The sequence below is a fragment of the Helianthus annuus genome, chromosome 1 (assembly GCF_002127325.2).
Source record: "Helianthus annuus cultivar XRQ/B chromosome 1, HanXRQr2.0-SUNRISE, whole genome shotgun sequence".
NCBI classification, from domain to species: domain Eukaryota; kingdom Viridiplantae; phylum Streptophyta; class Magnoliopsida; order Asterales; family Asteraceae; genus Helianthus; species Helianthus annuus.
Genome location: NC_035433.2, coordinates 17,127,148 through 17,139,101, shown reverse-complemented (window position 1 = coordinate 17,139,101; position 11,954 = coordinate 17,127,148). Strand labels below are relative to the sequence as shown.

General features: G+C 40.7%; 1 protein-coding gene across 1 annotated transcript; it reads right to left on the bottom strand.

Annotated features, from left to right (window-relative positions):
• Positions 1–7,598: 7,598 nt before the first annotated feature.
• Positions 7,599–8,548, bottom strand: LOC110944975 (tetrapyrrole-binding protein, chloroplastic). The gene has a single exon (XM_022186619.2). It carries the CDS (start codon positions 8,483–8,485, stop codon positions 7,736–7,738), a length of 750 nt encoding a protein of 249 aa, XP_022042311.1. The 5' UTR covers positions 8,486–8,548; the 3' UTR covers positions 7,599–7,735.
• Positions 8,549–11,954: the final 3,406 nt, after the last annotated feature.

Below are 11,954 nucleotides of genomic sequence, written 5' to 3'. Positions count from 1 at the left end.
ATCTATTCGAGGTTGTTTTGACTGCGGAGACAAAGGGCATTTCAAGAAAGATTGCCCCAACAACAGACAGGCCAATGATAAGATTTACTTAGAAACTAAATCAAGACATGCTGGGTGCAAGTATCACCATGAATGTGGATGTCGGAAGCCTAGGTGCGGGAGGAAAGGGCACAACAAGGATGGTTGTGGGAGGAAGAGTCCCAGACAAGGGGAAAACCGTAACAACGCTCAAGGTGGAAGCATGGCCGAGTGCTAGGATGCTTCCATTGTGGGGACATTGGACATCTTAAGAGGGAATGCCCGAAGTTGAAACAAGACCGTGAAAGAACACCCAGCATCGGAGTTTGTGAAGCATGCCAGGATCCAGGCATGATTACTGGTACGTTCTTTAACAACCAAAACTTTTGCATCTATTTTGTTTGATACTGGTGCCGATCATAGCTTCGTGTCGTTAGAATTTAAGAATATGCTTGGTTTAGCCGCTAGTAAGTTAGATATTTCGTACTCGATCGAATTGGCAAATGCGAAGTTAGTAGAAGCCAATGAAGTCGTCAGGGGTTGTGTGATTGAATTGGGAGAGCGTGAGTTCGCTCTAGATCTACTACCGGTCCAGTTGGGAAGCTTCGACGTGGTAGTAGGAATGGATTGGTTATCGAGTAACAAGGCCGAGATAGTTTGTCATGAGAAGGTCGTTCGTATCCCGACCGAAGATGGTGAGACCATTGTTGTTCACGGAGAGAAGCGTGAGACGCCGTTGAGGATTATTAGCTGCCTGAAGGCAAGAAAGTGTTTGCAGAAGGGATGTGCTGCCTTTCTGGCACACATTGTAGATAAGAAGGCTGCTGAGCCAAAGATCGAAGACATCCCTGTCGTGAGGGAATACCCAGAAGTCTTCCCAGAAGATTTTCCTGGCTTGCCGCCTCAAAGACAAGTAGAGTTTCGCATCGACTTAGTTCCAGGCGCCGCGCCTGTGGCTAAGGCACCCTATAGACTTGCTCCGTCTGAGATGCAAGAGATGTCGACACAACTTCAAGAGTTGTTAGACAAGGGATTTATCCAACCAAGCTTCTCACCTTGGGGAGCTCCAGTTTTGTTTGTCAAGAAGAAGGACGGTAGTTTCCGTATGTGCATTGACTACAGAGAGTTGAACAAGCTGACGATCAAGAATAGGTATCCCCTGCCAAGAATCGATGATCTGTTTGACCAACTTCAAGGTTCAAGCTTTTATTCAAAGATCGATCTTCGATCTGGATACCATCAGCTACGGATACAGAAAGAGAGTATCCCAAAGACAGCCTTCAGAACTCGATATGGACATTACGAGTTTCTCGTTATGCCGTTTGGTCTGACAAACGCACCTGTAGTGTTCATGGATTTGATGAATCGAGTTTGTAAGCCGTACTTGGACAAGTTCGTGATTGTATTCATCGATGATATTTTGATTTATTCAAAGACGAAGGCTGAGCACGAGCAGCACTTAAGAGCTATTCTGGAGCTACTAAAGAAGGAACAGCTATACGCCAAATTCTCTAAGTGCGAGTTTTGGCTAAGAGAAGTGCAATTCCTTGGGCACGTGGTGAATGGAGATGGAATCCACGTGGATCCAACCAAGATCGAGGCGATCAAGGATTGGGAAACGCCAAAGACGCCAACCGAGATTCGGCAATTCTTGGGTTTGGCTGGCTATTATCGAAGGTTCATTGAGAACTTTTCAAAGATCGCCCAACCATTAACGCTCCTCACGCAGAAGGACAAGAAGTTTGATTGGGGAATCAAACAGGAGGAAGCATTTCAGATATTGAAGGATAAGCTTTGCAACGCGCCAATCTTAGCTCTACCGGAAGGTACAGATGATTTTGTGGTATACTGCGACGCATCGCGTCAAGGATTGGGTTGTGTGTTGATGCAACGTCAAAAGGTTATTGCCTACGCGTCACGCCAACTGAAGGTACACGAAAAGAACTATACCACACACGATTTGGAACTAGGCGCAGTAGTTTTTGCTTTAAAGATCTGGAGACACTACCTTTATGGTACGAAATGTACAATCTTCATAGATCACAAGAGCCTCCAACACATATTCAACCAGAAGGAGTTGAACATGAGGCAAAGACGATGGGTAGAACTGTTGAATGACTACGACTGCGAGATTAAGTATCATCCAGGGAAGGCGAATGTGGTCGCCGATGCCCTAAGTCGAAAAGAGAGGATCAAGCCCATAAGGGTTAGGGCTTTGGAAATGATTATTCAGACCGATCTTTCTTTGCGCATCCGTGCCGCGCAGAAAGAGGCTCTCAAGGAAAGAAAGCTTGAAGAAGAGTATCTCCGTGGGATGGAGAAGATATTGGTACCAAACAGGGAAGGAACGTTGTGTTTTGAGAAAAGGATTTGGGTTCCTCTGTTTGGTGGTTTAAGGAAGGTTATTTTTGATGAAGCTCACAAGTCGCGGTACTCTATCCACCCTGGAGCGGATAAGATGTACCAGGATCTTAAAGATTACTATTGGTGGCCTAGGATGGAAGGCGATGTGGCTGTTTATGTGAGCAAATGTTTAACTTGCGCCAAAGTTAAGGCGGAATACCAGAAGCCTTCGGGACTTCTGCAGCAACCAGAGATTCCCAAGTGGAAATGGGAACAAATCTCTATGGATTTTATTACGAAGTTGCCAAGAACGCCAAGAGGCCATGACACTATTTGGGTAATAGTGGACCGCTTAACGAAGTCAGCACACTTCCTACCTATCCGAGAGAAGGATAATACGAGCAAACTGGCCGAAATTTACATGAGAGAGATTGTTACACGCCATGGAGTACCTCTCTCGATTATCTCTGATAGAGACGGAAAGTTCGTGTCAAGGATATGGCAATCCTTCCAGGAAGCTTTTGGCTCAAAGTTGAATCTGAGCACTGCTTTTCACCCACAGACCGACGGTCAAAGCGAGCGGACGATTCAGACATTGGAGGACATGCTGAGAGCATGTGTGATGGATTTGGGCGGTAGCTGGGATAAACATTTGCCTTTGGTTGAGTTTTCATACAACAACAGCTACCACACCAGTATTGGTGCCGTGCCATTCGAAGCTTTGTATGGGCGCAAGTGCAGATCACCGCTTTGTTGGGCTGACGCAGGTGATAGACAGTTGGTTGGTCCTGAAGCGGTACAGGAAACCACAGATAAGATCGCACAGATACGGGACCGCATCAGTGCGGCTCGTGACCGGCAGAAAGCCTACGCGGATCGAAGCAGGAAACGTCTAGAGTTTGAGGTTGGTGAGATGGTTTTGTTGAAGGTATCACCCTGGAAGGGGGTGGCACGCTTTGGGAAGCGTGGAAAGTTGAATCCGAGGTATATTGGACCGTTCAAGATCTTGGAGAGAATCGGGTTAGTAGCATACAAGTTGGACCTACCTGCCGAACTGAATGGTGTTCACGATACATTTCATGTATCCAATCTGAAGAGAAGTCCAACGCAAGATACAGTTGTCATTCCTACCGACGAAATTCATGTTGACGACACGCTCCAGTTCGTTGAAGAACCTGTTGAGGTCACGGATTGGAAAGTAAACAAGACCCGCCGGAGCAGTGTCAAGCTCGTCAAAGTTCGTTGGAATGCTAGACATGGTCCTGAATTCACCTGGGAGCGTGAGGACCGAATGAAAGAGAAATACCCCCACTTATTTCCTGAGAACCCTGCTTCTACAAGCAGAGCTTAAAATTTCGGGACGAAATTTTTCTAACGGGGGGAGAATGTGACAACCCTCACTAAACCAGGTATCCGTACGATTTAATTAATAAATAATTGCTGCTTAATTACTGTGCTTAACTGAAATTGCTGACGAACTGCTACTTGATTTCTAGTACTTGTATATTCCTGCATCATACTTTGATTGCCGTCACTACAGTATTTACAAGTTGAACCTTAGTGACAAACATGATGCACTAAAGCACAGTAGCATTAGAACGGATAACCTATTGAACATGCTGATAAAGCCAGCATCAGGCAGACACTGCCTCTAAGGGCCTGTATGAGCCAGAAATATTTTAATACACCCATAGTGAGTGTAGGGATACAAGGGTTGTAGAACTGCGTCTCTAGGAATAAGATATAATGACTGGATGTGCCTAAAACGTACTCTAAGCACGAAACACAGCACTTTTATTTACATATTAGCTTCTGGCTATCTAATAAAGTGCCAAAACATGAGGAAATATACACTTTGGGAAATAAATTGTGTCACTAAAAATATTATTTACGACACTTAAAAGCTTATTTAAGCACTTTAACGAATTACTATCCAACTGAACAACCGGACTATACCCGGAACATGAAAATATTGACAAAAATATTATTGGTCTTTTTCTGAGCCAGTTAGGGTCCCTGAATACCCTAACACCCGCATTAAAACACAACATGTGACTAACCGAGTTAACCCTAAAACTAACTTGGTTTAACGTAACTAAACTCTAACTATCCACTTGAAATCGAACCAAGACCCCCCCCCCCCCATTGAGATCGGCCAACTAGAGGGGAACACAAGGGTACAAAAGTTTGATTATTTTATTGTTTGTGTCTAGTATCAAGAAGACATATAAACCAATGGATTAAGATCTTGATTTTGTCTATAAATACCAACACTTAACACATTAGATTATACATTTCACAAACCACTCAAAACTCTCTCTCTTTCCCTCTCCCAAGCTCACGGTCGAGACCCCCCTTGCACACCCATCCATTTTCGAGTTTCAACCATTACATTCCAACATCATACAAGTGTTCAAGGTCACGCAAAAGGAGTCTTGGAGCAAACGGAAGTGGAAGGACCTCGTTATCTTGCTTTTATCCACCACATTTTCGCATAGATTCTTCCCTAGCCCCGAGCTAGAGGTATAACACTTAAAACTCATACTCGGATCATTCTAAGGTGGTTAATAAGATTTGTAACGATTAAAACTCGGAAACTTGCATTTTGAATCTTTAAAGTCTACTAAAACATGAATATTGTTGGTTAAAAGCTTAATACTTGTGTAAAAGTTGTAGTATTTGAAAGTGGTGATTATTTAGGCCCGATCTACGTTGTGGTAGCTCGGATCATCGTTTAACCCGACTTTGTTAAGATCATGGATCTTGACATAAGCTTGTTTCTATCGGTACAAGGGTTAAAAGGTGAAACTCTACCACACGAGAAACATGAACTTGTGTAAAAGTATTTTTACTTGTAAAATAGTGTTTAAAACTAGCGGATCTACGTATCTGCAAGTGGTATTTTCAAAGGACCAAGTGTCGAGAAAATCATGTTTTCTAAAAGGCGGATAACACACTAACAAGTGTGATTTTTACAAACCACAAGCGTATAAACACTTGTGAAATGAAAGATCCGACAAAATAATAATTTTTGCAAAAGATGACGGGAAGTTGTAAAGGATGATTTATTCTAAAAACGAGGTTTTTTTTTCGGGATTAAACTATTTTATACAAAGATCCACCAAATATAACGGGATCTACACTATAGTTTTCGGAAAAACCACAAGTTCATGTAATTATGCAATTTACATACTTGTCGACTAATTTGATGTGTCAGAAATTGTTTGATTGATTAAAGAAGTGTTGAAATGATTTTGTAAAAGAAAATGATACGCTTGAAAGCGTGGCCACCTCCAGTTACAGGGGAAACTCTGGCGAAATTTTTCTAAAATCTAACGCTTAGAATTATTTACAAGTGTTAGAACTATTTTTGATATGATTTCCAAATATATTTCGCCACGACTTATTTACTAACATTCGGAGGTGGGATTTTCACAAAACTAAACATGATAAATATATATTTGGTAAATATATTTTTCACAACACTATTTATGATTATTTTGTGAAAATACACAAATATTATTTTTAGAGTAAAAATAATATTTACAAACGTTGACGAATACAAAATAATACAAACGCTTACACGACAAACATATAAGTTACACCGGTAGTTATTATTACCACATAATCGTTAAAACGTAACTTACGCATTATACGGAAATATTCATGAACGCGTATTTTGTCAACGCATTATTTTGGAAGTAGAAGTAAAAATATATTAAGTGGGACTTAATGATATAATACACATGTATTAAATCCCCCATCCTTGGGAAGGAGATTAATTACCAAAGTACATGCAAAATATAAACACGAAATAGTTGTCTAACTATTTCCCAAAAACTTAAACTATAAAGCTAAGGCACGGCCATCCGTCTAATAGAATTAGCACATGTAGGTCGTTGCACAGCTGCCCGACATTCGGAGTACTTGGTATAGCGACGCACTGACTGTGAGTTCATGTCCCCCTTTTCTCTTAACTGTTTTCAGTTTTCTAAACTGCGGGGGTGAAATACATGTTACATTGATTATGAATACTTTATACATGGTATGGTTAGCGTAAGGAGGTTTGTTACTTAGATCATATGAGTGGGTAGGCGGAAACTTGAGGCCATTAATCCTCATGGTAGGACCGAGGGACAGGAGCGGTAGATCTATCTGGGTGTAGCAAGCCCAGCCCCAGGTCCAGCATAACGGACCTCGGGGTGACTTAGTGCCAGACGCATAAATCCGCTAGGTTTGAGTCTTCCTACTTGCACTTCACACATATCAATGGCCTTGCAAACCATTGGTGATCTCTTTTTCCTTATTTGCTACATACCAGGGTTTTGATAAAGACAAAGGTTTATTTACTCACTTACACATGAACTCGCTCAACATTATTGTTGATTTTTCAACTTACATGTATTTCAGGGAATTAAAGATCTGGCACGGTATGGCATGTTTTTCCCGCTGCATTAGTCACCGAGGTCATCCAGGGTTCGGGGAATGTGACTCTTTCCTGGACAAGTCACAGTCCTTGAATCATGTTTATGTTAAGATTGAATTTGTAATGTTTGGTGAACAAGTTTATGGTTGTTAGGGTGTTATCCCGTTAAGACAATGTTATGGTATTTTTATTGTAATGGATGATCTTGCATATTTTTAATTCATATAGCTTGGTTATGATTAAGCTATGGTATTAAGAAGTCACACCAAATTAACCACGCTTCCGCAAAGCCAGGGTGTGACACCCTACCCCTACCCCTACCCCTACCCCTACCACAAATGCAAATTGAATTTGGGTCTCGAGAACCTAACTCTCCCTAAGCCACAATCGATGAATTTGATATTATCATATCATATCATATATATATATATATACACACACACATATAAGGGTGTAAGGAGTGGTTAAACACTTTGGAGTGGCAAACCAAAAAACCGACCAATCAGAGCACGCCATGTCAATCAGTCAAAAGTGTTTAAACTTTTGTGAAAAGTGTTGGCAATGGTTTAGACACTTGGTGAAGTGGTAAACTATTTTTTTTTTAAAAAAAAAGGAAAAAGTTGTGATTGGTTGAGATAGGAATGGACCCCACCCATAATACCCTCTCTCTTTCTCAATCACTTTCCCCGCACCGGCAAGGCATCCCCGATTCTTGAGTTGTTCGGCAACGGCAAAACCTCGGCGGCGGTGTTTGCCGATCGGCAAAAAGGTTTGCCGAGGTTTGCCGCGTCCCACTCCGCACACCCTAAGGTAGAGAAACCCCAAAAGGAGAAGATTTAATATATAATTCTGTCAAAAAAATAAACACCCTTACAATTGGAGAAACATGTCTGCCTAGCGCAATTCTTGTGAAATAGTTGGTTGTACAGTAGAAACAAGTACTGCACATCAAAAACTGTAATTTGTTTTAAAGAGGCCTTTGCCAACTGGCAGCTTACTTTGTTTTTGTTCTTCTTCTTCTTCTTCAAGAAGAGGTGTTTCTTCTTGTTGAGTTGCAAATGCCGGGTGGCTGAGAATGCAACTGAGCAGCTGCGTCCCTCTCAAGGCATTCGTCAACGGCAGGTGACCTTCGGGGGTCTCATCGGTCAACTCCCACGTGAACTCATCCGGAAAAGCCCGGTAGTTGTATTGCAACACTTCAGTATCCAGCTTCTTCATCCATCCCACTTTTATGAAGAATTTGGTGAAATCTTTGTCTGCTTTCTCCCACAGTCGTTTCTGTACGCTGTACCCGAACTTATTGTTGCTGTGGTTCCGCCACAGCTGGTCAATTGTTTTCAGATCAGCTTCCGCAATAAATTGGACTTCAGAGAAGAAGACGTATCCGCGTTTCTGTGCAGCTTCGCCGGCGAGTGCGATGATGAGGCGCCGGGTTTCCTCGTCGGCTTCACGGAAGTCGTTGGCGTCGAGGAGGCGGCGGAGGAGGTCGAACGAGGTGGTGGATTGGGCGGTGGTTGTGGAGGAGGAGGAGAGAGAGTATGTTTTTACGGTGGTGGAGGAGCTGGAGATCGTCTGGTTGCCTGTGTTTGGCTTTGGGGTAAGTAGTAGTGTGGGTGGCGGAGAGTCTAGTGAGTGGCGTCGTCTAAGTGGCGGTGTGCGGTGGCTGTATTTCAGAGATTGGAGAGAATTTGTGGCCATTGTATTCTAGACACACACAGAGACAGAGAGATGAGGTTTTTTGATAACCAAGTAAACAACAAAAGTACAAGTAGGATGATGGATCATAGTTTTCATTTATAACCCCAAAGGTTTAAATTTAGTATTATTTAGTCCTTCTAGCAGTATTTTAGTTACATGAAATAATTCAAAATTTATGTGATACAAAACCACTTTGACAATTAGTTAAAAAGTCTTAATTTGAACACAAGAAGAACATAATAATATTGATTATGATAATGGAAGTAAATCATGATTGTTATTAGATATGGTTTACTGATTAATAATTTCATTAAATTATTACGACCCAAGCATATTTCCATTCCAATAATTAGATATGGTTTACTGATTAAATTATTGCAATTAGTTGGTTGTTTAGAATTTCATTCCAATAATTAAGAAATTGATCATAAAAGCAGTCTAAAACTTAATAATTCCTTTAAAGTATTAAATCACTACAAACAAACTACTCAAGTTTTATTGTTTTAAACCCAAGCAAACCTAAATAAACAAGATTTATTGGAAATAATAACTTGATTATAGAAAAAGAAAATTAATGAAGAAACTTTTCAAACACAAATTGATTCAAAATTAGTTTAGTTTGCTTTATATAAATGTGACAATGAAACTTTTATTTTTTATTTTTGTGTTAAGAGCGATATCAGATTAATATAAAACGTAGCTTTATTCCTCTTAACTCTCTGTCAACTAAGTTTTACTTCAATTATAATGTTATAGATAATAAATGTCATTGGCTGTATTACTAGTATGTATTATTAGCAACCAATTATATTAATTTGGATTGTTAAAGTTAAATTTCTCTTCACTTAAAAGAAAATATAGAAAACTGAAATTAGTAAAAGTTGAGGGGTTATAGTTGTAACTTGGTTAAAGAAGATGATGGGGTAAGATAAGAAATGAATGAAGGCAGTACGTCCATTGGCTGGATTCGGGTGAGGGTGGATTCGCTTTATCGCTCTCTCACAACATTACAAGTTTAGGCCATGTACAGTGGGAGGTTTTACAATCCTATCTCACACACATATATACACCTATATATACATCTATATATAATTGAGGGGTATGGTCTTACTACACACTTAAGTTATATAAACCCTCATAACCTTTATTTCTTATACATTTATCACGTATCATGTAACCCCACATCTATAGAGATTATAGGCCTTAACCACTACACATGATGTTACAAGGGAACCTTCGCTCCATTTCTATAACTAAATCTATATTAACTAAAAACATAACTTGTTGGCCAAATTAATATTTACACGTTGTTGGACTTGAGAATTTATCATTACTTGTATACGCGTAACTTCTCACTATATGATCGGTTCAAAAAATAAATCAAGACCATTAATATATGGGTTATTGGATTTTATCAACCCCAACTATTGGCTATTGGCCACTGTCACCCTCAATTATTACTTTGACGCCCGCCACCTCAAACTTAACACTTAGTGTGTTCTGTCACCACGTCGTTAACTGATCACTAACTTTTGATCCTGTTACTATACATTTGGGGTGTCCTAAGATCCCTAAAACCGTCCTAAGATCCCTATGATACCCCCAAAAGTATAGTGACGGGATCTAAAGTTAGTGATCAGTTAACGATTTGGTGACAGAACATACTAAGTGTTAAGTTGGGGGTGACAGACGTCAAAGTAATAGTTGAGGGTGGCAGCGGTCAATAGCCAATAGTTTGGGATGATAAAATCCAATAACCCTTAATATATTTCTCTAAAATGTTATTATGACTAAAATATGTTTTTGAAATTTGCATGCTACAGAGAAAGTTGCAAGTAATTTATATACTTTATGAGTAAAGTTTCAATATAAGACTATGGGCATGGGCGGGGTTGGGGCGTGGGTTGGGTATAAACGCCCAAGTAACCATCCTGGGTGGGCTTAGGTTTCGGCCTGGGCCCTTGGGCGGGGGTTTCAGCCCGGGCGTTGGGCATGCCTAGCGGTTCTCCGTGTTCGGCTCTCATTGGCTGGTTGGCTAGGTCATAGCGGCTATGTTTAAAATTTAAAAAATAACAGTTTGGCCAAGCCAAACAGTTCACCCAAGTCGCTATAAAACCCAAACCACAACGCCTGCCCACATCGCTACCCCAACCGTTAGGCTTTTTTTTAATTTTGTGTGTATTTTTTAATTTTAGGCTTTTTTTTAATTTTTTTTTAAAACTGGCCAACCCATGCGGGCTAGCCACGTCCTGCCATACCTACCCAACACGTCACTCACCAGCAGGGGGGCTTAAAGTCCACGTATCAACCCATGCCCTAAACTCCCCCCCCCCCCACACCATACCCCACGCATGAGATGGGCTTGTAGGCCTTGGGCCCAAGACCAAAACCCACAAGCCTACACCTGCACGTAATATATTACATCTTTACTACAAGATTTTTCTTGTGAATCTTACCAAAAATCTCTGCAAAATCCTTTCAAATCTATACAAAATATTTACAATATCTTGTGAGATTCACATTAGATTTCCATAAGATTTATCCAAGATCTCAAGATCTCTATATATTGACCCATATCCCCTCCACGTTAAACACACACCAAACAAAATCTCACAACTCTCTAACCTCTATCTTTGTCTGCATATTAATATTCATACACACAAAAGAAAAGGTCTCTCTCGGTTACTGTGACAACCCAAGTTTCCAGGTCCTCGCTAGACACGTTACTTGTTTCATAGCTGTGTTTTCACAATCCGTGGCGTCGTAATACATGCACCCTTGCTAATGGATTGATTACTAGACTGTTTAATTGTTTGGTTTAATTGTCAAAATTCATATATGTGTCAAAGTTTTAACACAACCTGTGCAACCTTATACCCACTCGACGAAACTTAGAAGTTCGCTATAACCGTACTCGACAAAACCCTTGGCGTTTCGTCGGAGTCTTGTTTCGCCAGTCAGGGTCTCGGCCCAGTTAGTCTGCGGCCCAGATCCTTAATTATATATGCAAACTCTTGTTACGTAAGACAAACCCTAATTCTCTCACTTGTTTTGGCGACGGCTGTGGACACCCCCTTCCCCAACGGCTCAACCTCCGATTCAACGAACATCTTGTCTAGTCAAGCTCTAGGTGAGTGGATTTATGTTTCGTAATTCTTAGTTCATGGTTAAGGATATTGTCATATGCGATTTGGATTAACAAAAGTGTATGTGAATATATTAAAAAGACATAACGTGATGACCTCGATTACATAGTGTTGATTAGATTACGATTTGTGAATGCTCTGTGACTTGGTAGAATCTAATTATTGCCTATTGTTTTGGGAATTGAATGCATGTGATTTGTACAGAAAGTGCAGCCAATTGAATAGGAATTTATTTGGGTGGTCGGCCATTGTGCCATATGTATATATATATTCAGTTGCACCACACAATTGTAGGTGATAAAATGTAATTGGACCTCTTATTT

What these genes read in the sequence shown, in the direction of transcription:
- LOC110944975 (XM_022186619.2), bottom strand. Translation starts at nt 8,485, where the DNA reads ATGGCCACAAATTCTCTCCAATCTCTGAAATACAGCCACCGCACACCG.